Genomic DNA, 25,683 nt, shown 5'->3' on the forward strand with positions numbered 1-25,683 from the left:
TGATTGGCTTTCTCTTGTTCGTTCTCACACCAACGGTGGCCCTAGTCCGCTGAGTAACTTGCATGCTTTTGAACGGGTGATTGTTGTTGTTGTTGGTCACTATTTGGGGGTCTCTTGATGAATCCATCATGGTTGGCCAGGCCACTTTAGTAGTAGCTGGGGTAGCACTAGTGACACCAGTAGTAGTATTTGAGTGTGTAAATGTAGATGTCCTACTTGATGCTGAGTTGGAAGATATTCCAACCAACAGCGTACTCTCCAAATATGGCATTGTGTTTGTAGCTATCAGTGTGTCGTTTAATCTTGTAGTGGCCACGTATAGTTCACTGCTCACCACATCAGATGTTATCAAGTCACGATCAGTAGAGTCAGACAAGGAGGAGGTTGATTTGCTAGGCATGTCTATTTCTCGCAATTCACGGTCTGTCGTATGAAGCTTATTCTTAGGTGGTGGCATATGTTCATTGGGCTTTCGATCTGTAAAAGGCCGCTTGATTCCAATAAATGGGTTTCCCTTCTCTAGCTCTAATTCACGGATTTCATAACTGTTGTCGTTAACGGGTACTTCACCTAAGAATAACTCCTGATTGTCTCCTAAGTACAAGGCCTCTTTATCGTCATTACCGTTCAAAGGTGTTGGCACTGGTCCAGGTATTGACTCAATAGCAGTCAAAGAGCCTCCAATGAGATTGCTGACCTCTAAGCCTTCAGAAGTTGAAGTTGGTTCAATCGCAAAACTCTGCGTCGTCTCGTTGAAGAAATGCCATTTGCGGTTCTCCTCGGGAGACAAATCTCCCCTATATCCTGGAGCGAGATGGTATGGTGACAGTGCCTCTACTAAAGATTGATCAGATATGTCTTGAGAATCGTGTTCTCCAACAGACAGCAGAATGAGATCAATATTGTAAGATGGAATGGTTGTAGTGACACTCACAACTTCTGTAATAGTGACAGTCACACAATGGATAAATTTCAGGACAAAGAAAGTCACAAGTATACTCTTCATGATGAGACTAAAACCTGCTCTTGCAAACACACGCATTCCCGTCAAACTATTGATCAATTGTAATGATAAAGCCAGTGTCACTGTGATTCAAGAATACCTCACTTTGTGACCATAACTGCAATCATATGGGTTCCTTTCCGATGACAATGGGAATGGTTTTGTGGTTAATTATCTCCTCAGCCCAGAATATCACAAACATCTCTATCATGAAAATGTCCAAGATGGTGATGATTCTAACTCGAAAAGCCTCTCCAGAAGCTCATGCGTGAAGGTTTGTAATTAGGACCAGTTGGTCGCATCAACTGTTATATTACGTAAAATGATATCTGACCTGTCTTGAGCCCCTGACCACCAAAACACTTGGAATATGGTGATTGATGGTTAAAGCATTGTAATCTTGTATATAGTTGGTTCAATTCGGGTCAGGCCATGATGAGCTATCACGATGTAAATCCTCCCTTCTACTTTCAATCCACGCTCAATTTTTGATGCCAGGTTCGTGCTGATGTCGTTTGGATCTTCCATTGCACACTCTAACTCGATTAGTATATGGTGCAGAAGTTTCAGCACCAAATAAGACCTCAATCCAGGACGTTGACTTCATAATATGGGTAAAGCGTCACCTCGTTCTGCGTAATCGGGACATCTGTATCTTCTTCCAATCAACAATTACGGGCGAGTGGCGTAGTTGGTAGCGCGCCTGCCTTGCAAGCAGGAGGTCATCGGTTCGACTCCGGTCTCGTCCAATTATTTTTTTTCTTTCCCTTTGGCTTCCAGGTCGTGCACAGATCACTTTTTTGATACTACATTATGGTGTGCAAAGAAATAACAGAATCGCTACAACCACTGAAAACAGGATTGGCCACAGCTCAGCACTTGACACTAAACACTGGACAAGAAATACTCTTTGTAGATCAGCAGTATCATTAGAAATTATTAGTACCGTAACTTGCAGAATGTAGATAAGACTCCCATAACACACATTTGGCACTACTAATTCAGCCACACGTTACAGGCCTCATAGTCTATCGACGAGAGAGTCGAGACTTGGAGCAAGTGAAGATCGATAAACTGAGGATATAAGACACGAGGGAAACGCGTTGAAAATGAATATCCAAGTAGCCTCAAGGTATTCTAGAACTATTCCAGCCGTTTAATCGAAATTCTTTCCAGCACATCATTCCTGTGAAAAATTCTCTGCTTCCAGCCATCCAGACACAGTAGCTTGGTCATGAAGTCCTAGCTTGCAGTCTGTCATCTTCTGCCATGTGCTACTGTATCACATGTTGAAGTACCACATAGGTGTGTCCAGAGTCTGGCCTTTTGGAGACACTGATAAGCACCATTTATTATAACCCTATTTTTACAACAAACCAGCCGTGTGCAACGCTCAATCTTGTTGGGTCTAATAAACCGGCCTACATTAGTGTATAAAGTCAAGATGAAAGTTTCGCGTTACCCTATTAATCAGCCCGCAGTACTGCACGCTGCTTACTTGATATCACAGTTACAGAGTCGAAATGTATACACTAACAGCCCACATGAGCATGTGTTACATGATGAGCTAAACACCTGCTAACCTCAAGCACGTTGCTAGCCATGTTGGACTCGTGCCATTTCATGTAAAATAAACAATGTCTCGAAGTCGAAATCAACTGCATGCTCCGCAATCGCACGTACTCACATACGTATCTGCTAGCAAACGCTAAAAAATTATCAAATAATCAAGCCCAGAGTTTTCTATTAGCCTTTGACTGGGCTCCTCGTTGGACTTTTGATCCTGAAGCTTTGCCTTACACAATGGGGTCATGTGTGTGGGGTATTTCCCCTTATTGTTGTTTTTTAGTATCTAGCCCATTTCCCAGGGACCATAGCAGAACGCATTAGCAATAGGAATCAATTATTGTAGATTTAGAACATAAGGAAATTTTAGGCAACTGAACTCCTTTATGCTACACACTAAAAAGACTTGAGTGATGGACAACTGGGGTCATCAGCTGTAATGATGCTATGTTTTTTCGGTGTCCTGTTTTCACTATTTCTACTCCTTCATTACTAAAACAAGACCTGCAGAAATATCCATTCACAGAGCTCTGTAATTACAACGGAGAGACTAATTCTCCCCTAAGGAAACAAGCAGCTTATTTTGCATGCATATAAGTTGACCTCAACAAAATTCTCAGTCTTGCAGTCTTACAACCCGGCACCCGCAGCTACTTGGAGTTTTAAGACGTGATTCTCTATGCTCCTGGTATGTACATACTGAGGGTAGAAGTGAACATCATAGACACATTTTGATCTGCAACACATCATGTATGAATGATAACTTCACAACGGTTAAATGAGTATTCTTCAAGTGTTGTGTGTTACAGATTAGCTGCAAATAAGGAATCCTCCTTCAACCTTGAAATCTGGAAGAGCACACACTTAAATGACATCACAGAGCCACAGCCATGTGTCACGCAATTATCAGAACTCTACTAGTGTACGCTATTGTCACTGGCTAATTGCATCTTGTCATGTACATCCATTAATGCACGAGTGCAGTTGATTAGCGGTATGTACACATTATCATCTTCCAACATCCAATACGTACATATTCAACGATGGCTTCTAGAATGACGTTGCACACAGCACAGTAATTGTACTGTACAACGAACGATTTATATAGCTGTAGCTTATCATATGTGATCCTTCATACTTCACCAGTTATATGGCTGGTCAACTATCTTTGTACAGCTCACACGAACGTATGATCTGATGAGAGACAAATTCAAGAAAAAATTGGCTAGTGACAAGATATCGATGTGCATTCGTAACGTGCTTCGCAGACCACAGCATGTATTCTCCTACAGGAAATACCAATGTATGAACATGTGCTATTTTACCGCTTATACATCGAACTTCTTGTGATCTTACATAAGTCAGCATTCACGAAGAAATTTGGCTGGACATGAACCATTAGTGTCAGTCGCTGTTGGTTGAGTTGTACACTGTATACATCATCTTGTGAGACGCCAGAAGTCTACAGTATTTGACGCACTCTATAAACTAAAACACATTTTGGCACCTTCTAAGAACGCTAATTGATTTGACCACAGTGCACGATCCGCTCATCTTGAATCCATCTATTTGTAAATTTTAGTCATTGGGAGTTCTTAGACATATTCGTGTCGTAGCATTTTCTGGCTAATGCAGGCATGTCACTGTAGGTGCTCATACATATACGCTACCTATGATCATCCCATACCTGCTGTTTTGTATGATCGGCGTCGACTATATTCCCCTCAGCAGTCAGTTCAGCAACTGTACCATATTGGCAGCTTGTATAATCGACCCAAGTGGAAGCAATTGGGTTCCAAAAGTGCTAGGCTCCGGAAAATAGAGAGGGCATATATCCCCGTTAAACCACGATAACAAGAATGGAATGAACTGATGCAAGACTGTTCTGTGATATTCTTTTTTTCAAGTCCCTATATCCAATCATTAAGGTCCATTATGATAGTTCCATCGACGTTCTGTGAGGTATTGGAAACAGCACCTTTTGTATCCGCTCTTTCAAGCCTTAGTTTCTGTACATATCTCTAAAATAAACGTGGATTCAAGAATATAATCACCACTGAGAGATTCATTCAGATGTAGTCCTATAAAACAGATGAAGTACAAATTCGAAGTGAAGCCCGCAAAAACGTGAGATAAAAATTATATAAGTGATGCACTCTAGAACTAAATGATATTCGAATAACGTCAACGCTATTCTTGGTTTGGTATTTCCTTTAAAAATATCTGAATTTGTATACCTTTCTGAGGTGACGGAGCAAAATGATAGATCTCAGCTCTTATCCGTATAAACTTTGATCAACTCCAGGAACGATTCATCGTTCGAGAGTCTCTTGTTGGCACTTCTTAAGAAAGAAGTAGATGTTTCCAACAATTGTTGCAATTTGGTGAAATCTTCATACGATATGGTTTGGCTCATACGGAGATCGTAAACTTTATTGCTGACAGCTTCCTTCATGTGCTCAAACTCTTTGTGAATGGTAAGTACCGCGTTTAACGGTAATAGAGATGTGTCAAAGTGTTGCTCAATAAAGGGGAATTCTTCAGGCGTTAGTGCTTGAGAGCCACTCTCATTCTGTATATCGTTGTCCAACTTTCTCTTTTTTCTTAGATCTCCGTCACGACTCAGCGTTACCTGAGGTATTGAACAAATTATATCATTCGTGTACTCCGAGAATCCAAATTGGTCGATATTATCAGTCAATGATGGCATTGTTATGCTGGTTACATGTGACGTATCAGAACCATGACGAGATGGGACGGGCGTGTAAGGGTAACTTAGCACTGAAGACGGTACCTCGGTGTGAGAAGCTTGAGTCTGTGGGTAATGAAACTGCGCTGCTCCTACTTGGTTCATATCAAGTTGTGGAAGTTGATTCAGGAAACCACTACCATCATTGGTAACAATACTGGCACCAACTCCAATCGCCATGGTCGAGAGAGGTAGAGTTGGTTTGTGTTGATCATAGTTTTCTGAATATGTCGGTGGCACGTGGCTCACAGAAGGGGCCAAAAACGATGTTGGATTCGACGTGGCATTCTGTAAGTCCTTAAAGAATTCGGGTCTTGATGAGCTTTGGGTGAGGACTCCATACTCAATGGCAAAATTGATGTAAGACTTTGACTGTAATACTTGATCATCGCGATCAGAGTTCTTTGAATCCACATATATGAATCTGTGAAAGTACTCTATATCTGCATGTCCAGCTTTCGTTAGCAACTTCACAAGATTGATTTCACTATTGAGAATTTCATCATTAAGATTATTGCGAGAAAGTTGGTCCTCTATGGCAGCGGTCTCTTCGAAACAGAATGCCCGCGAGTTCCACTTAAAGCCACTGCTTGCAAGCGCCATGCGCTTGAACACCTTGTGGTACTTCAATACCCTCTGATAACGACATTTGATGTTGATATTAGTGAAGCGTTTGGCAACATTTGGGTACTCCTTGTTTAAAGCATCGGCCACCAAGTGCCAGGCCAATGGACTGAATCTCTGTCTTGACTGATCAAAATACTCCGGGTTCTTGGAAACACCGTACAGTTCAATCATACAAGCAAGTTTGGTGCTTGGTTTCCACCGGTCATAGTTTGACTTTTGTTGGCCATCCGGACCAATAACTGACTCTGAATGCATTTCTCGTTTGGCTGCGAAGGTTGTTGCACTCTAAAAACAGACAAGAAACTGGGGGCAGATTAATCTCCTGAAAGAAACTTAATCCAAATAGTTGATCGCAGTACGCGTTTGAGACTCCTGCGGGTATCAGTAGCCTGTTGAATATTATGGCAATACTATCTCTATCTCTGTAATCAATAGAACCTGGCACCAGGAAATTGTTAATGGAATTGAACTCCATATTTATAATAGTTGCCGTTTTATGAAGGGTCAAGACTGGGCACCGGGTAATGGGCATGCGTGATTCAGCACATCACTCTTCAACGTCAAAGGCATCTGCTCTAGAAACAGACCACATGCACAAATTTATCCCATCGCCCTTTGAGCAGGAAATTTATGTGTGTACACTTCCCATAACCAAGCAACACAAGCTCAAGATGCATACGCGGTACATGCAGCTACAGACTCTGTGCATGTGCATCATGGAGCTAATCTTCTGAAGGACATGATGGATTGATATTAGACCCACACGCGCGAGTAAACGTGGACAGCGAACTTTAGTGCAAAACATTACTGCGAATCAAAGGATCTGGTGTCCTAATATCGTTAGATTTCAGTCTCTTTCATCCTCATGGTGACATGTAAGTATCGAAATTGCGACACGTTTGAGATTTGTGTATATTTTGGCTTTTTTTTTTTGAATTGGACTAGTTTAATTTTTGTGGTTGCAGATGTCAGCTGGACCCGTACGAACTTGAGATTTATAGAGGTTGAACGGTAAGTATTTGCAATATCTGCTGACCCGATGACCCTGCGAAATAAGATTTGGGAAATGGAGATCCCTCACGATTTTTAATCTTGCTGCGCATTTTTTGAGATCTCCTTTTTCTCTTTGTTCATGCATGAGTATGCGCAATACGGTCTTTTAGCGTCAATGGATTCGAGTTTCACCAAATTAATCTGTGATCAGGTCAATTGCAGAACATTTCCAGTCATTTGGTCAGGATCTGTATTCACCTGGTTGTATAGATACATTAATTACTTGATAGTGTTTTTTTACCAACATTTTTGGAATTAGGGTGAGATTACGCAGAACAACTGTTACCAGCGTTGCTACTAGCAGCCAACCGCCAGCTACGCATATGCATGTAGATGTGTAGCGAATCGCGATCGTCATGCGTTGGCAAACAGTAAGAGTTTAAAGTCTGGCCTTTTATGGCCCTGAGTTGGTCATTGCCGTTTTTTGTTTTTTTCTTCCAACTACAGAAGTAAACAACGGACGCTGTACACATTTGTGCCCGATCGCAACGGCTGAGTTGTGCAGTATGCAGTCCTCGACACAATTGGTCGAATATCACGATTGGCCTTACAAATGGGTGTCAGTTATTAGTTTGTTGTCCGTATATTTTAGCGTTGTGGACATCTTGCATATGGATAGAAAAGTGGTATACAACCTTTGGATCGCTGGCACAATTTTCCACTTTAAAGGGTGCTGAATATGTATATTCTTGATCAATCTGCCCTCGAATAAGTAGAAATGTGAATAAACTTCTAGATTCGGTATTCCCAAAGCTTCAAGAACGGATTTTGGCGGTTCTTGTTAACTCATAAGTCTTCCACATGGATATATATGACGCTTCACTACTTCGTCTCCCGAACCACATGCCTTGTGACTCATGCAAGTAGTTATTGGTCCAAGCAGACAGTATAGGTTAAGTTTGACTTCACTCATCAATATTCATGGAAGCCCACAGTAGAACCCACGGGCGCATGAAAACACTGTAATCCATGCATATCTAAATTAAGAGTTTTCTCTTGAAAAAAAGAAAAGAAATTTTGGCCCCTAAATTATATAGTAACGTAATTCAGATGAGCCTAAATCTAACTCACTCATATACATGACCGAGTCAGTTTTTTCGGAAATCATCATTGGTACAACGTAGTCTTTTTATTTTCAACCTTGATACACTATCAGGGGGTCTCGTGTACATTGACTTCTAAATCTTGCATTTCAAAGGTCTCTACTTATCATGAGCGTTTAACTATACTATCACTACGGATAATACACTTTCAGTTAGAGGTGATTTCGTAATATGTCATATGTATGTTTTTATGGTTGAGATTCATGCAAAAATGTGGCGCAGTTGTCATTCTAATCGCTTGGTTCGTAAACGTGCAGATGCATGATAAAATCGCAGTTGAAGCTGCGTTGTTATTAAATTATGTCCCAGTTAGCTGGTGATATGCGCACATACATGTACATTCCAAAAGCATAAGTGCGCAATTCATTATTCACCTGTCGAGAATCTGTGTGTTACTCCAAACATTGGCGATTCCAACCTGTAGAGAAGTTGAAGGGTTTGGTTCGTCTTAGCATTAGTTATGTACAAGAACACGCGTTGGAATTAAACTACAATAAAATTAAAAAGGGTTCTTAAAATAAAATCCAGAACAGTACGGTAGCTACATACCGTGCATCCGAAACTAGTAGACGACATTGTGTCCGTGGCAGGAGGTTGAATAGCCGCCTCCCTGTCTACTTCTCCAATATTTATTGTGTAATCACTATAAATTTCCAAGTATTAAGTAGTAACTACTGATGTCTCGAGCTATGGGACGGTTGGTGATCTGGCAAATTATGTGTATTGAACAGCGAGTGGGTTTATCAATAAGTAAGCTACGGTGACGTAAACCGTGTCCAATACACAAACGTTTCATAGCTTTGATGAGGTATTGAAGTTTGACGTCCCTTTAAGGCACCATATTGTTAAATACTGATAAGATGGTGAGTCGATTGGACTTAACCGGTCAAAACCGTCTGAATTCAGCACTGTGAACCAATACCTACGCTTATTGACAGGAGTTCAATGTTTGCGTCGTGCTGTTAACCGATGGGTCGATGTTGCTAAAGAAACATGAAATAGAGAATTATGTATGGCTTTAATCTCACGATGTAGTGTGTATGTAGAGTTGTGGATGAGTGACGTACATCAATTGGTCCACCTCTGCACACGTAGGTAGTAGTGAACAGTCTACCTGTGGTGAGTCGACATGACACCGCTATTCGCCTGATACCTTGCATATGTACCACTATGTACAGCACGCAGTTTCTGACGTCTACACTACAGTTTGAAACAACTAGCTGCAAATATACGAACTAGTACATTTGATTTGCTGTTTCCTGCTTGAATAGTTGGAGCTTCAAGTAGTGGGATTTGTGATTGAACAGATGCGCTGAGACAAAAGATCAGAAAAGAATATATGGTGTTATGTTATGAAAATGTCTCAGTGAAACAACTCCACCAAATGCAATCAGTGACCAACTTTGCTCAAAGTGGGATTAACTTCTTCTGATATGGGCGGGACGAAGGAAACATCCAGAACCCGTAACCGCACTGTTTGATACAGGGTGTGTGTTTATGTAACAGATACAGTAATAACTCACTTTACCTTATAGCACACGGCTACTCAGTACATGATAAAAATTTTATCGTTTCCTATTAATTTGTTCAGCCCCGTCTATACCCTAACATCCGTTGTAATCAATTTATCATCGGGTTGCTTGCTGTATTGCTTGACAAAAAAAAATTTTTCCGCTGCTGCAAAAGTGTCTGTGTTTTCGAGAGGTTTTTTCGGTGGCTTTTTGCGTTTTCGATACATCGTACTATTACTACTGATGTACGGTGGAAATGCTCTACAAAGACTTCATCCTGTTACGTCATTGCAATTACAGGTTCTGGGAGTGATATATACTACAAATTAGCCGAGCAAGTATTCGTATAACGATAACACACGACGCGCTCGAATGATTTTCTTTAAAAGTACTACAGCCAGTAAGGGCATTTTAGAAAGACAACTGTTTACTCAAAGCAGCTGTTAATATTCACTATGTTATTCAGGTCATTAATTTCTGATTTTTAGCAGTCAATATCAATGAGGTTAGAAAATAAAACAAGTAAAACTGTCACATGAAAGTCTTACGTTAAGGTGTATACTCTAAAGTCACCTGCGGTGGTCCTGTGCTTCCTGTGTTCACTTGATCTCCGTGTGTGTGAACTCACTAGAAATCTTAAAATGTGTTTCTTCTTTGAAATAGAAATCACCGTCGAGTATAAAGCTACATTGAACTTGTATTGTGAATTGATCTTTCGAAAATGATACCTCTTCAATTCTATCAGATAGTCATCAAGTATAAAACATAGTCCATCTTCATTTTTTCTTCCAGCCTCTGAAAGTAGTTTTGAGTCAATGAACTCATCTAAATACCATAGGTCATTGTGTGTAATTAAAAGAAATTGAAGTCTTTGTTGAAGATATGTGCTTGATTCCTAATAAATAGCCAGTTCAAAGGGCTGGTGTTCAAGCCCAACACTCAACAACTTTGAACAATACAGACATTATTAATCATAATGGGGCGGAAAGAGCCTCTTCCAACTAGTATGGACAATACAATGGCTCAGACCATTAATAGTAAGGCTGAATCTTGGGCCCTGTAGGATAATATAGATCACGATTGTTGCTTGATGTGCCACTCCCAGCAAGTATCAATTTTCCAGGAGCTTGCAAAGGATACAAACCACCTGAACAATGTTCTAGCGTCTGTGATGTAAAACTAGCCATTAGGGTCATTGGGGATGCATGAAAAGTTACTTTCAAGGTGCCTTCTCTCAAAGGTTTACGAAGGTACGATAACGTAACTTCAGGCGAGTCAAGACTTAGGACCTATGAAAAGAAAATCTAGATGTTATTAAGTATAGTTGAAGATAATATATTTTACAGGTACTTGTAGTTCATGGAACAGCTAAGCTACAACGGATACCTTTACTACTCTGACCAAAATATTGACTCAGTCACCGAGCTATTAAATGCCGAATAGAAGACGTTTACTATACGGAAAAACCATTTATCTTGTCTCTTTTGTTGTCTTCAAAGTGACTAAAACATGTAAAACAGTTATTTGGTACATTTGTCATAGTACTGTTCCTCAGATGAATCTTATTCCTTAAATTCAACCTTCAGTGGGGAAATTAAAAGCGCTTTGAAGTCGTATCAAACTACTAAGACTTTTAACTAGCTTATGGGCATGAACAATCCCGTTCTACAGCGAAATAGTATACTGAGACGTTGTTCAATAAATATAACTGTGCCTTTCGCTGTTGACAGTGTAATTTTGAGTTAATTAATGTTGAAGGGATCACAAGTTTTTGGCCTCCTGAAAGGACCTATGTATAAATGGTAAAGGGATCATGTTGACATGAAGGACCTCTCAAGTCCTGGTGATTATAATTCCTCAGCCATACATGTTCGCAACTCGACCGCCTAAGTTTTAACTGAGGACCTAAAAATAAAAAGAAATAAGTACTCAAGGACATTGGTTAACATGACGTTGTGAGATTCAAGATTGTGTGTATTCGACCCTGTGACCCCCAGGCTGAGAGTTTTTCATGATTTTAACTCGTTACGATTGGTACATTGACCAGGAAGACCCTGAGACTATGTGGTTGAAAAACTTCAAATGTACCCACACTATACATCTCTACTGGTAGTGGCCAAGTGCATAATTGGGCTAGAGAGACTTATTTGTCCACCTGTAGTTGAATTTGTTCAATACATCCTGCAGAGAAATGCACAGTCTGCGGACCAAATTCAAATTCAAAGTTTTTTAAGGTCCAAGGATTTTGCACGCCTCAGAGTATGCAGCTGGTCTCACAGTTAAGACCGACTACAATTTTCAAGCCGATTAGTAAAAAAAAATCACGAACTGTGTAGGGTGGTTAACTAGATCTAACTAACTACATCTGGCTCTTGTAATATAGATCTTGCCTTCAGCCATTGAGCTTAATCATGAGTTATGGCCGTATAGATAATTTACATAAAAACATATACAACTCATCTACGATATCAACATAACGGGTAATCGAGGGCTATATCCTACGATTTGTTGACTCATGATGGTCTATGCAACGCTATCTTTATATCAATTGTTATTTATATGTAGCTGTTACTCAATGGACGTTCGAATAATCACCCTCATTAAAAGCTAATTGACCATATCCAAATTGTTGACTAGAATAGGGTTTGTTCATTGGGTTATCATGATTAAAACGCAAAGCAAGCTTAATCTGTAGAGTCGATTACGTATAACATTGGATCAGTATATAACCATGAAAAGGCTGTTACTCACCGCTCTCGCAGTTACACAGCAAGCATATTGGCAGAACTCTTCCTTGACTCTCAATATGAATAACTAAAATATGCCTCTATTGCAGCATGACTTTTGACACCAACGATTTAACCCATTGAGTAATGATTTCATTTGACATTCTTGAGTATATCATTGAAGAAACGAACCAATGATTTTATGCGTAATAAATCTGTTCAGAGCACGGGCCCTATGATGTCTGAGCTTTTAGTCCCATTGGATCTCACCCTAAATATCAATGTGGGGATGGGTCACAGCTGTATCTTTACTTTCATGAACATCGTCCAATGAAGGACCCCAACCAGCATTCAAACTAACTCAAGCATTGAGATATGTAGCACCAAATGAAGCATTTCCACTTCCACGTGCTCAAGCACTCTAGGCCGTGTAGGGCGGATAATGAGCATTAGAGCTCAGATTAACTACAACAATCTTGGTCTCTGATGGAGCACCTATCACATAAGCAATGTCGATGTCGTGTCTGAACAAAAGTGGACCATGACGCACGCGTTGACAACGTCCAACAGCATTAAAAAGTTGTCGACATATTGACGTTTGCTGCTTGCTTCAAGTTAATCATCGACATGATCAGGCATCGGGAAAATGGGAACAATCCACGCTTGCTGTTTTAGATTGATCAACAGCACAACCATAGCATCCTACCATTGTGGTCACCCTAACCGCATGGAGTTCGTGCATGTGTACGTTCAACTCGATTCTCTATTTATTTGATACAACCAAACACGATTCATAAACTCGTTCAGATCAGGGATGATGGTCCCCATCCAATTTCTACTTGCTTCACCCGCGCTTTCCGGTTTTGTATAACATTTCGAAATCGTCAGCTGGGAAAAAGTCGAAATGTGCTGAGTGGTAAATCTGTTCGGCGCAACATTGATGAAATCTTGAGGTTACTCCAGAAACCTGAGGGGCAACCTTACCCCACACAAAAAAATCGAAGTGCGTGAGCAAAGATAATCTCTCAAAGCTTAACACGGGACATTACACGTTGTAGGATTGGTCAAAAATGTGTGATCATCTACCTGTTGGATTTAAAGGCATGTGCATCATGACTCATGAGAGAAAAATACTCTTATTTCAAGCTGGCCAGCCGTTGAAGTAGAGAAAAGGATTCCGATGCTTTGTGACTTGTCACGTTCAAAAAGTATCTCCTGGCGGAAGCCTTAACCCGTTAGCCTACCTTATCTACTTTGAAGTTTGGGCCAAACAGTAAAAAAACAGGGATAAGATCAACATGTGCAATGTGGTCATGGATTTCCCTATCGTAGTCAACAAGCCGGATATGTTTCTTTTCTTTTTTCATGCCACATGCGTACACTGTCGAGCACCATTCGACTAGCATACTTGGTAGAATTCTCCTTACATCCATGGTGTATAACTGTAGCGACGGCGTCCTTTTTCACCCACACTGTCCTATCTGGTGAGATGCGGGATGCCAAATCCAATCGGTGCTGCAGTCTGTCAGTCACACAGTGCGGGAACCGACTGCCCCATTCACCCATGCGCAAATGTTTTGTGCGTGAAATCAAAAGTGGCACATACTAAAGTTATTATGCAAAAAAAAATTGTGATCACGAAGCGGGAGGCTGCAACGTTGCGGTGTTGTATCGATGAGTACTGTGGGACAAGCTTATAAATACAAGAGGCTATGAACATAAATTTTCTCAAAGGAGCTCGAATGGTAAGAAGTAGCACCATAAAACACCTCAATCGTGTAAAAATGTCTACATTTCAATACCAGAAGGACTTGAAGAAGCTCCCGATTCCCGATCTCAAGCTCACCTGCGAAAACTACCTCAGAGCTCTGAAGCCGCTACAAACAGAGGATGAGCACAAGGAGACTGTTGCCGCCACACAGGAATTCCTCAACGGTGTTGGTCCTGACTTGGATCAACAGTTGAGGGAATACGCAGAGACAAGACCATCCTATATCGAACAGTTCTGGTACGATTCGTACTTGAACTACGATTCCCCTGTTGTCCTCAACTTGAACCCGTTCTTTCTCTTGGAGGACGACCCTACGCCTGTCAACAACACCCAAACCAAGCGTGCGGCCTCTCTAACAACGTCATCCTTGGAATTCATCAGGGCGCTTAGAAGAGAAGAGTTGCCGCCAGACATGATCAGAAACACACCACTCTGTATGGATCAGTACAATAAGCTCTTTGGGTCTGCAAGAATTCCAACCGGAACAGGCTGTGTTATGCAAACTGACCCATCTTCCCACCACGTTGTGGTGCTCTCAAGATCTCAGTTCTACTGGTTTGATGTCTTGGACAAGGAGAACAACCTTATTCTTACTGATGATGAGTTGGCCTTCAACTTTGACAGTATTCTCAAGGATGCATCCAAGTCAACTCCTTCGGAGATTGCAAGATCATCCTTTGGTGTCCTCACTACAGAGAATAGAAAGGTGTGGGCCAACTTGAGAAGTCACTTGATGAACGACCCAATCAACTACAAGATCCTCAGAATCATTGATTCTGCTTTGTTTATTGTCGTTCTTGACGACATTGAGCTTGACTCCCTAGCTGACTTGTCCAAGAACATGCTTTGTGGGTTAAGTATTTTGGACAAGGGTGCACAAGTTGGTACCTGTACGAACAGATGGTACGATAAGCTTCAGCTTATTGTTACCAAAAACGCTAAAGCTGGTATAAACTTTGAGCACACCGGTGTTGATGGTCACACCGTCTTGAGATTCTGTTCGGACATCTATACCGACACCATTCTCAAATTTGCAAAGGCAATTAACCCAAATTCTCCATCAATATGGAAGTCTAAATCGCCATCTCTCCTGAAGACGGATAAGATTGATACAAATGTTGTTACAATTCCCCGTAAGCTTGAATGGAACTTGACCTCAGAGCTTTCCTTGTCTCTTAGATTTGGAGAAACCAGGCTCTCTGATCTCATTTCTCAAAACGAATTTGCTGTCCTTGAGTTCAACACGTACGGCTCAGACTTGATAAAGAAATTCAAGTGCTCTCCAGATGCTTTTGCTCAAATGTCTTTCCAAGCTGCTTACTACGCATTGTACGGTAAAGTTGAGTGTACATATGAGCCTGCAATGACAAAACAGTTCCTCCATGGCCGTACTGAAGCTATCAGAACTGTATCCATGGAGTCCAACCTCTTTGTTCGTCGTTTCTTCGAAGATGTTCCAGGTGCTGAAAAGCTTGAGCTGTTACGTGCTGCATGTGCTCGCCACACTGAAACAACAAAGATGTGTTCTCAGGGTTTGGGACAGGACCGTCACTTGTATGCTTTGTTCTGTATCTGGAGAAGATACCTCGCTGAGCAAGATAACTTGGAAGACCACCACAGTGACTCAACCATTGGAAATAACATCGAGAACGATTCCAAGATTACTAAGGAGATTCCTTCTATCTTCGCTGATTCTGGTTGGGACAAGTTGAACAACTCTGTGATTTCCACTTCAAACTGTGGTAACCCATCTCTTCGTGTCTTTGGATTTGGACCAACAGCTTCCAACGGTTTTGGTATTGCATACATCATTAAGGGGGGCTCTCTCAATATTTGTGTTTCAAGTAAGCACCGTCAAACTCAAAGATTTGTTGATACTTTGCGTAATTACTTGGAGGAGGTCAAGCATATCTACGAGGATGAACTCAACCAAAAGGAGCAGATGAAGGCAAGAGGAAGATTGCAGCACACAAGATCTGGTAACTTGAATTATTTGCTCGGTGGGTATGGCTACTTTGACCTCGAAGATGATGAGATTAAGAGCAGAGGCACTAGTCCAGAGAGAGTAGGATTTAGAAGAGCTGGTATTTCTGCAAGACAGTTAAGCGAGAAGCTCAGACTAGCAGAGTATTAGAAGTATATTTAACGCATTCATACTGGCTGTGAATAGTATTTATTTTATGGGATCAATGAATTTTTATGATTAGTTTTGATGATAGTTTGTGTAGTGTGTATTGATGAATATCTCATGGTGCTGACTACGTAAAGAGAATTACATATTTCAGTAAACTGGTATTTTCAAAACTATATCTATTATACAAATTGCCATTAAATAAAACTCATTATCCTTAAAGTCCCAACGTGTCTATATTGTTAATCTTTTCGATTTCTTTCCTTGGTCTGAAGTCTTAGAATAGCAAATAGGCACCAATAGCAGCAGCAGCACCAACAACCGGGTTCAAAGAACCAGCAGCACCCTCGTATGCGTTGACAGAGTAGGAGGTACCGTTAGAGTTGTAAGTACTGTAGATAGTTGGGGTGACAGTGGTATCAGTAGAGGTGAGGATGGACTCAGTTACAGTTGGTGTAGTTGTAATGTCAACGTATGTTGTCTCATCTTCGGAAGAAACAGAAGCTTCTGGGGCAAGGGTTGTAGTACCAGTAACAACCTCTTCCTCGCCAGTAGTAGTAGAGGTGGTTGTAGTGACAGCAGAAGAGACGGTGCTGGTGACACAGGTCTCTGGGCCACAGTAGGTGATGGTCTCGATGACAGTAGACTCGTTGGAAACAATCTCGGTGGAGGTAATTTGAGCAGCTTCCTCAGAAGTAGTCTCTGAGGTCTCCTCTGAGGTCAAAGAAGAGACAGTGGTTGCTGGAGCAACAGTGGTGGTAGCATAGACAACCTCCTCGTCACCAGTGGTAGTAGAGGTGGTTGTAGTGATAGCAGAAGAGACGGTGCTGGTGACACAGGTCTCTGGGCCACAGTAGGTGATGGTCTCAACGACAGTAGACTCGTTGGAAACGGTCTCGACGGAGGTGATCTCTGTGGTGGCAGCAGCGGCGACAGAGGCAAGAGCGATGGCTGAGAACTTCATTGTATGATAATTGTTAAAAGAATGGACGGTTTACTGTAACCAGGTGTTGATGATTGTAATGAGTAACTGAGGCGTTCTGGGATTGAAAGAGAGTGCAAAACTCGCTCCTTTTATAATCACTTCTGAAAGTAACACAGCTGTTGAAGACTAGTGGAAAAGAGTATCATTGCATACCGGAAGGTTCGCTCTAGACCCTGCAACGCGGTTGAAATGATGTGAGTTTCTGTCCCTCGTAGCTAAGTACACAGGCTCCACTGAACCATCGGTGTTCTGGATTGGTTAGATTGAAACCTTCCAATTGAACTTGGAGTGTTTGGGCCTTGAAGGACAGTGCATATTTGTTTTTGTTTTGAACACGAAAATGCACAACGCAGGACGCAGAACGCGTCGCGACTTACTCCTTCCGGCTTCATCTTGTACGTTCACCGAAAGAGGAGTAAAATGGCGGGATGGGGAAAGTGAACTATGCGCTCTTCTTTAACACATATTCGAGAAACGATACGGTTCGTAACTTTGCTTTGGGCAGTAATAACGTATAGCAATGTGGTCTATATGCCAGTGGTGCTGTGATATCTCATGAGCTGCTAATGGAGGAGGTTTGCCTAGCGTTACGAAGCACTTGGTGTGTGTGAACACGGTGCGCCAAAATAAAAGGTATGTATACCGGGAATACACGTAGTCGATGAGCAGTGCTGAGTGGGACCACTACACAATGCACACATCAAATCTGGGCTTACATAGTTGGTTCCGTAGTTACGAGACGTGGTGTAGTGTATGGGCATCTTTACTCTCCCCTGTCTATTGGTTTTTCCACCCAGGATACAGCCCCAATTATTTTTTTGTTCAGATCTGGATGAACTTATTTCCCTTTTCGTGTGTATTTTGGATCAGAAATCATCAAGTACATAATTGCGCGTCAACTCTCATGGGAAAAAATTGGAAGGTACATACTGTGCATCGTGGAAGGTTCAACGAATCAACCAGTCACCAACACTGATGATGGTGGAGCTGTCCAGACTCGAATCCTTGAACGATGTGTGTTAGCTGGTACACATGCAAGCCCATTCCTCCAAGACTAAGTTGCGGTGTAGCAATTCAACAAATCGGACTCCATAATTAGCTGTGTTATTAAAATTGCGAAGTTGCATTGGAAATTACGACCGTGTTTAGATTAGCATCAATGCATTTTCCGGCTTTGAGTAGCATATATCATAGCAGTGTGAGAATGTTGACCATCAGGATTGCGATCCACTTAGAACCTTGGAGGTGTAAACACTGAACCTGTCGCGTACATGCGTGTTGTGATGATCGAACAAGAAGAGGGGCTTTGTTACTCTGGTGTTGATGGCTTGATTGTCGCTAAGCATGGCGATATAACACATTTCACTTGTAGAAACTACACACAGCATACGCTACAGCGATTCACCATCGCACATTAAAACAGCAGTACGCTTGCCCACTCGCCAGGTCCGAGGGAATAATAATGCGTTCAAACAGTGGGCTATGAAATCTGCTACGATGAATCTTGCAAGGCTTGGAAGCAATTGTGATTCTGGTGGATTATTTTTGGAGTTTGGCCTGGAAACGCGTGATAGGGCCTCGCTATTGGTTATGGGGAGGTATGAGATGGGGCCATCTAATTCGAAACTGTGGAACCTAGCCAAAGTTCAGGGCTGACGTTCACGTTACAGCGAGGATTGCTATTTCCAGCCATTTCTATATACGAGTCACAAGTATCGGAACGGTTATAATTTTTAGCAGATGCTTCTAGTTGAGACATAACCGTTGAGACACAACCGTTGAGACACAACCGTTGAGACACAATCGTTGATGTTTGGCGTTTGTTTTGTCCTTTGGACAATTCCCGAACCGCGATATCTTGGACATGCCATATATAAAGAAAACCATTATTTACACTAAACACACGGTAAACGCATCCATCTTTACACCTGGGCGTTTGGTATGTTGTTTCCCATGCCAATTGATCGTGGATTATGACTTTCATCAAGCCTGAGAACGTTGTCAAACGCAACAACAACAACAAGTCCGACTCTTCTCTAGAACTTGGTAGGCACCACACTACACCCAAATATATACATGGTTTATTGGGACGCAGACCATGGGACAAGAGACAAAAGCGACACTGGACAGTGGGACGCTGGGACACACATGAGTACAGTGAGAAGGGACAATCTAGACAAGACACAGCGAGACACGCTCCACACAGATAGGGTACGATATATAAAGTCTTGTTCAATCAGGTAGATACGATAAATACACTACTGAACAACATTAATCTTCAATTAACCTATAGCGTTGCAATCAGCACAATCCCCTTAAATTTTCGTTGTTGTTAGTCGCCGATGTCCAAAAGAGAAAAAAAAACAGGACAAAAGCCTTTTGCCTGATCAGACAAGGCAACAATTAAAAGTGTAAACACACGAACTTCACGTAAACAAAGACAAACACGTATAGGTTTTAGCGCTTAAAGATATTGACATGTCGCCAGATGAGATAACGCTTCTCCAGGAGAAGGTGAAGAGCTTGGAGAACCAGCTTAAGAGCTATGAGAGTCATATCTATATGCTCCAGGGGGATATTCAGTATTCCCAGAAAGCGTTCCAGTTGGAACAAACACGGACGCAGAGCCAGTTGACAAACATCGCTTCATTGATTCTGGATATCATGAAAGATAACCGTCAATATGAAGAAGCCAAGGAAGCCAATGTGTTGCAGAAGATTAACAACATCATGAGCTCCCCAGAAGAATACGTGGCGATGGGCTCAAACGCGTCGGGTGTGGGCCCGTCATCAAGTCTCGCTAATGATACCAATACATTGATCAATGGAACCATTGCTGGATTGACAGGAGCGGCACCACACGCACACACGTCCAGCAACACTGCCATCCTACCGTCGAGCTCTAGGATGACTACCAATGACCATTTGTTGGCTTCAACCGCCATAAATACCAATCAGATGTTATCGTCCCAAAATGGGACTACACCGCTACAGCAGATGTCACAGAATAACCACCTGGCGGTTGTTCAGCAGAACTTCCAACAGCTGCAACCTCAGTCTCGTCAGCAGTCCAGAATTCAACTGCAACACCAGCGTCAACAACCTGACCAATTGCAGAATCAGCAATCACAACAACAACAGCAACAACAACAACAGCTGCAGCGTCAACCACAACAGTCACAACAACAACAGCTGCAGCAGCAACAACAACAACAACAGCAGCAGCAGCAACAACAACAACAACAGCAACAGCAAAGTTCACAGCAGCAACAGCAGAAGCAGCAGCAGAAGCAGAAGCAGCAACAGAAGCAGCAGAACCAGAGTCAAAACCAACAAGATAATCGAAAACGTCATCATCATCATCAGCAGATACAGATCCAACAGTCCCAACAGACATCTCAACAACTTTCACACTCTGCTCAGCAAGAACAGCAGGTTCATCACCATCAATTGGCAAACACTCGGTTAGCTGTATCTGGAAGCCCTACCAAGCGCCAGAAGACTAACAGCCCAAGATCGGCTAATACCAATTCGTCTTCTATTTTGGATGACCCTCTCAGCGGCGTCACCATTGGATCTTCTAGGCATGTTCCGATAAGTCTGGGATCCTCTCAAACGACAACTGAAGATCCTTCGCAGAAAAGAGAGCGGAAAGTATACGATAAGGAATATGCCTTCATAAAAGCACCAACGTCGGTCGAGGAGATCTGGAACGAGTACGCTATAGGGTTGAATGGACAGCCTTCTATCAAATCTCTGGAGATTGAGTACCGTACGGGCTGGAGACGTGACCCGGCTACTTCCAAGAAGTTCAACAGAAGAAAGGTGATCTACTATGCGATAGAGAATGGTGCAAACAAGGGCTATTCTGTCGATGAGTGTATCCGCCTGTTGGAAGATTATAGATTCATTGACAGAGAAAAAAACCTCAAACAACCGATTGGTTGGCTGTGTCATGGGAATCTACCACCACAACTCAAGTAATGATGCTTATATGCTTTTGCCCCTCTCCTCGTTTTCTGTTTCGGCAACCTTTTCCCACCTATGTTTTACTATTCACGCCATGTACTATCATATTGTTCTATTATCAGCTGTCTCAAGCTCTTTTTAATTCCATTATCTACAATTCAATGTCCTTTAAATCCTTAGCTATCAACTCTATATACCATTGAGCATTTGTGCTAACGGGAGTATGGATGGTATCCACCTCTTCTCCCACCCCTTCTTGCTCCTCTTCCACCTGGTCCTCTAGGGAAATGGTCATATCCTCTGGAATGGGAATCACCACCATGGTGTTGATAGTTATTGTGACTGCTGTACTGAGCAGGTCCAGAGGGCAATTGCTGTTGCTGTGATGACTCTTGGCTCTGCTGAGCTGCTTGAGGCACCTGTGGCATTGTTGCTCCTTGAGCACCTTGCATAGCCATTGCACCTCCTTGTTGTTGAACCATGGCCCAATACTGTTGCAATCTTTGGAAATACTCAGTCATCATCTCCTGAGAAGCATTTCCCGCAAAGTTATTCATGCCCTGTTGCATGGCCTGTTGCATCATATCTGACACCGGGTTGGCACCCTGCTGTTGCATGTAACGGTTCTGCTGGTAGTTATGGTGGTTGTGCTGTTGCTGTGGTCCCCTTGGTTCTGCTCTCTTCACCTCGATCTGCTTACCTTCAAAGTCGAGGTATCTGCTCTGGCATACACGGTCCACAGCTTCTGATGAGTCAAACGTCACAAAGCCAAACCCTCTGGATCTACCGGTGTCCTTGTCGAGCATCAACTGGGCATCGATGATCTCACCGTACTTAGCAAAGAAATCTTCAAACTGCGAAGGACGGATATCTGGAGGCAGTCCACCGACAAAGATCTTGCCTGTCTTGTTCTGCTCCTCTCTTGGGATAGATCTCTTGGGATCGATAACCTTACCATCAAGCACATGTTCCTGTCTGAGAACTTTGTTCACCGACTCCTTGTTGGCAAACGTCAAGAACCCAAATCCACGGGATCTTCCGGTAGATGGTTCTCTCATGATTGTGTGGTCGACAACCTCACCAAACTGTGAGAAGTACTCCTTCAACGAGTCCTCCGTGGTGTCCCAATCCAATCCACCAATGAACATCTTTCCAGCATCACGGCTGAGGTCAGCTTTAGGCTTATCACTGGTGGATGTGGACAGCAATGAGTCTGTCGTTGCAGGGGCAGTGGTGGTCTGCTGGGACACGTTAGATTCAGATGGAGTGGTTTCCTTTGGAACCACAGCATCGTTGTGGGACTCCTCTGCGGATGACAACGAAGGTCCAGTGGACTCAGCAGCAGAGCCTGGTTGCTCTGCGTTGTCGACAGTGTCTTTTGGTGCTTCAGAGGCCTCCTCGCCAGCTGTTACCTCCTTAGCAGCCTCCTCCTTAGCAACCTCCTCCTTCGGCTCTTCAACGACAGGTGCCTTCTCCTCCTCGTAAATATCGTCAAAGAGGGCTTCCTCGTCAGACAATGACATGCTGCTTGCTTGTTTGGCTGTTTTCAGGTGGGTACAGTTTGGTATCTGGAGAGTTATGTGTGATTTAACACTATAAAGAGCGTTTGTCTTGTTTCGGTTGTCTCAACAATAACAACTAATCAAAGAACAGTATAAGGAAAGTAAAGAAAAAAAGTAAAGAGTGATGGTCTCCTTAACAAGTTTGTATTGTGCAATATGTACAAACAACCTATGTCCTATATCCTGTTATATAGTGCGTATCCACAAGGCTTTGTCCCTCTTTTATGAGTTGTGAGATGCTGAAGCTTATGGAAGCAAATTCCTCTGCGGCGAAAACAAAAATGTGTTGAAGCTGGGAAACCCCCGTTTGGGACAAATGTTGAAGGAGGCAAAGAGAAAAGTTTTTTTTCGCGAATTTGTCCGGACAGAGATTGTCGTTTTTTTTTCACTCACGTTCTTTTTTCGGCTGGTTTCGCCAAATTTGCGTAAAGCTTCAAGAGAGAAAAATCTTCGAGAGGTCATCGCATGGAGAAGAGGACATAAAGCACTGAAGCCATCACGGAGAAGCCCACCACGGAGAAGCCCACCACGGAGAAGCCCACTTGTCCACCATGAAAGAGTACGTGATATTCCTTGCACAGCAACATCCAACCTTCAGGGTGGCAGAACTGCGAGCCTTAGCTGATCTGTACAAATTTGAAGTGGACCTCTCGGGACACGATGAGAAGAGCCCATTTCTGATTGTACGATTGGAGAACGATGACCAGGCATCCAAGCTCGTGTCCCGTGGCATCCTGTCCAGGGGTATCTATGAGCTCTGGGGAGTCGGTGACACTGAAGAGGAATTGCACCAGGATGTGAAGAGAAGATCGTCTCATCTGTGGGAGAAGTACAACCAGTGTACTTTCAAATTTGACGTTTTGGCGTACAAGGGTAAGAGATCAAACGTTGAAAAGATCAGACTGATAGAGAGATTTGGCTACCTGGACTTCCACGGTGCCATCAGAATGAAGAACCCTGACCAGGTGTTCACCATCTTGGAGCATTACACCCCACCGACTGAGCATGACGCTGCCGAGTTGCCTAGCAAGTACTACTTTGGAAGAGAAGTTGAGCTTAGTGGGAGATCGAGAGGAGTGCTGGAGAAGTACGACTTGAAGAAAAGAAAGTACATTGGCACCACCACGTTTGAAGCAGAACTGGCGTTGGTGACGTGTAATTTGGCACACTGTGTGCCGGGGAGCATCATGTACGACCCGTTTGTTGGAACTGGGTCTTTCCTCGTTGCCGGTGCCCATTATGGATGCCTTACAGTGGGGTCTGACATCGACGGACGCTTGATCAAAGGTAAGGGCAACGCCAATATAAAGGCCAACTTCAAGCAGTATGGAATGCCACACCTGTTTATGGACGTGCTGACCATGGACTTCACCCACAATGCTCTGCGAGACGACTTGGTGATCGACACCATCGTGTGCGATCCACCTTATGGAATCAGAGAAGGACTGAAGGTGCTGGGCGCAAAGAACCCAGAGAGATTCGAAGGTAAGGAGAACATTGAGATTGATGGAGAAAAGGCATACCTGAAGAAAGATTACATTCCAACCAAGAAGCCCTACGAGCTCGATTCACTGCTATACGACCTTTTGGAGTTCGCCTCACGCAGATTGCCAATAGGAGGAAGACTGGCATTTTGGATGCCAACTGCCAACGATAACTTTGAACCAACCATCATCCCGTTGCATAGAAACCTCGAACTGAAGCACCACCTCGTCCAGGAGTTCAACAAGTGGTCAAGAAGGCTTCTCGTCTACGTCAATCACGGTGATGGGTACAACGGCGAGGAGAACAGAGCAGTAACCATGCACCAAGAGTTTAGAAAGATGTACTTTAGATCACGTAGAGGGGAAGGTACAACTCTTGCTGACCAAGAGAAGGAAGAATGATGAATATAATTAGAAATAAAGAGCATGCAATGAAGTTAATCAAAAAAAATGTTGGAACATGTGTTCCTTCCTGTGTGTACTGTGTGTAGTTCTTTCCCCCCAATCAATATGAGCAACATGAGTTCTTCCTGGTCAGATCATCTCTCGTGGTTGATAAGTCGATGCTTCTCTTATTTCGCAGCCGTTGTTCGTCAAAATAGCATCTGTTTTCCACGAGGTCCTTTATCACTGTGTCGAACAGCCCATAAACCAGCGACGAGTATTTGGCACTCACCTCGAAGGCTGCGTTGATCTTGAAGCCCGGGTACTTCTCCTTGACAAACGTCAAGAGCTTCTTGACGTCGTCTTTACATACGGCCTTGTTCTCCTGGTCCAGCTTATTGCCAACCAAATAGAACACCGTCCTCGAAGTGTCGCAGTTCTCATAACACTCCTGAATCCAGTGGTATAGCCCCAAGAAGGACTTCGGGTCTGTAACGTCGTACGTCAACATCACCCCGTTGGTTCCCTTGTACAACGACGGTATAACGTTACGGTATCTCTCCTGTCCTGCAGTGTCCCATATAACCGTTTTGAAGAAGCTCCCGTCGACATTCACCACCTTCACCTTGAGATCCACGCCAACCGTGGTCTTCGTACTGTTCTCCAGGAAGATGTCATCGCAGTAGCTGATTATGAGTGACGACTTCCCTACGCTGGCATCTCCGATGAGCAAGAGCTTGATCACGTTGCTCGTCTTTACTCGCGTGCTGTAGCTCGGGTCGTGTGCCACGGTGTGTACGCTCTCCACTGGGTCAGACACCGACCTCATCGTCGACGTCAATTGATGATTGATGTTGATGTTGCTGGACTGGAACGCTGCGCTTATGGGCACTATCGGGCTCCCGCTGGAATTCCGTATGTAGCTTCGTCTCTTCTCCTTCTTTTCACTCATCACGGGCGATTATGTTTGATTGCTTCCACTCCCGTCCTCTTCTTCAGCTGTTCCTTCCCGCAAGCTCCTCCTTGTCCGGTGATCCAAGGTCAATTTGTCTGTTTGTC

At 43.0% G+C, this 25,683-nt stretch overlaps 7 protein-coding genes and 1 non-coding gene across 8 annotated transcripts in view; 3 read left to right on the top strand and 5 right to left on the bottom strand.

Annotated features, from left to right (window-relative positions):
- Nucleotides 1-1,333, bottom strand: part of CYBJADRAFT_64411 (uncharacterized protein) — a 1,893-nt gene extending 560 nt beyond the window's left edge. The window contains exon 1 of the mRNA XM_020217842.1: nt 82-1,333. Within this exon, the coding sequence (XP_020071940.1) occupies nt 82-1,042 (961 nt within the window). The 5' untranslated portion in view covers nt 1,043-1,333. The remainder of the gene's footprint in view (nt 1-81) is intronic.
- A 346-nt stretch (nt 1,334-1,679) lies between these two features.
- CYBJADRAFT_t45 lies at nt 1,680-1,752 on the top strand. Its single transcript has one exon. It is a non-coding gene; the product is annotated as a tRNA-Ala (tRNA).
- A 3,086-nt stretch (nt 1,753-4,838) lies between these two features.
- CYBJADRAFT_171911 (uncharacterized protein) lies at nt 4,839-6,200 on the bottom strand (the record flags this gene model as incomplete). Its single annotated transcript, XM_020216273.1, has 1 exon — nt 4,839-6,200. One exon carries the CDS (start codon nt 6,198-6,200, stop codon nt 4,839-4,841), a length of 1,362 nt encoding a protein of 453 aa, XP_020071941.1.
- Nucleotides 6,201-14,122: 7,922 nt separating this feature from the next.
- On the top strand, nt 14,123-16,243 carry YAT1 (carnitine O-acetyltransferase YAT1; the record flags this gene model as incomplete). The annotated part of the gene is made up of 1 exon (XM_020212585.1): nt 14,123-16,243. The coding sequence occupies one exon, from the start codon at nt 14,123-14,125 to the stop codon at nt 16,241-16,243; it is 2,121 nt and encodes a 706-aa protein (XP_020071942.1).
- A 223-nt stretch (nt 16,244-16,466) lies between these two features.
- Nucleotides 16,467-17,469, bottom strand: CYBJADRAFT_166683 (uncharacterized protein). Its single transcript, XM_020214580.1, has one exon. The coding sequence runs from the start codon at nt 17,202-17,204 to the stop codon at nt 16,518-16,520; it is 687 nt and encodes a 228-aa protein (XP_020071943.1). The 5' UTR covers nt 17,205-17,469; the 3' UTR covers nt 16,467-16,517.
- Nucleotides 17,470-21,319: 3,850 nt separating this feature from the next.
- On the bottom strand, nt 21,320-23,026 carry HRP1 (Hrp1p). Its single transcript, XM_020214581.1, has one exon. The coding sequence runs from the start codon at nt 22,715-22,717 to the stop codon at nt 21,407-21,409; it is 1,311 nt and encodes a 436-aa protein (XP_020071944.1). The 5' UTR covers nt 22,718-23,026; the 3' UTR covers nt 21,320-21,406.
- A 281-nt stretch (nt 23,027-23,307) lies between these two features.
- On the top strand, nt 23,308-24,642 carry TRM11 (tRNA (guanine-N2-)-methyltransferase; the record flags this gene model as incomplete). Its single annotated transcript, XM_020213607.1, has 1 exon — nt 23,308-24,642. One exon carries the CDS (start codon nt 23,308-23,310, stop codon nt 24,640-24,642), a length of 1,335 nt encoding a protein of 444 aa, XP_020071945.1.
- A 103-nt stretch (nt 24,643-24,745) lies between these two features.
- CYBJADRAFT_171917 (Rab family GTPase) lies at nt 24,746-25,453 on the bottom strand (the record flags this gene model as incomplete). The annotated part of the gene is made up of 1 exon (XM_020216274.1): nt 24,746-25,453. One exon carries the CDS (start codon nt 25,451-25,453, stop codon nt 24,746-24,748), a length of 708 nt encoding a protein of 235 aa, XP_020071946.1.
- Nucleotides 25,454-25,683: the final 230 nt, after the last annotated feature.

Source organism: Cyberlindnera jadinii, assembly GCF_001661405.1.
Source record: "Cyberlindnera jadinii NRRL Y-1542 unplaced genomic scaffold CYBJAscaffold_3, whole genome shotgun sequence".
NCBI classification, from domain to species: Eukaryota; Fungi; Ascomycota; class Saccharomycetes; order Phaffomycetales; family Wickerhamomycetaceae; genus Williopsis; species Williopsis jadinii.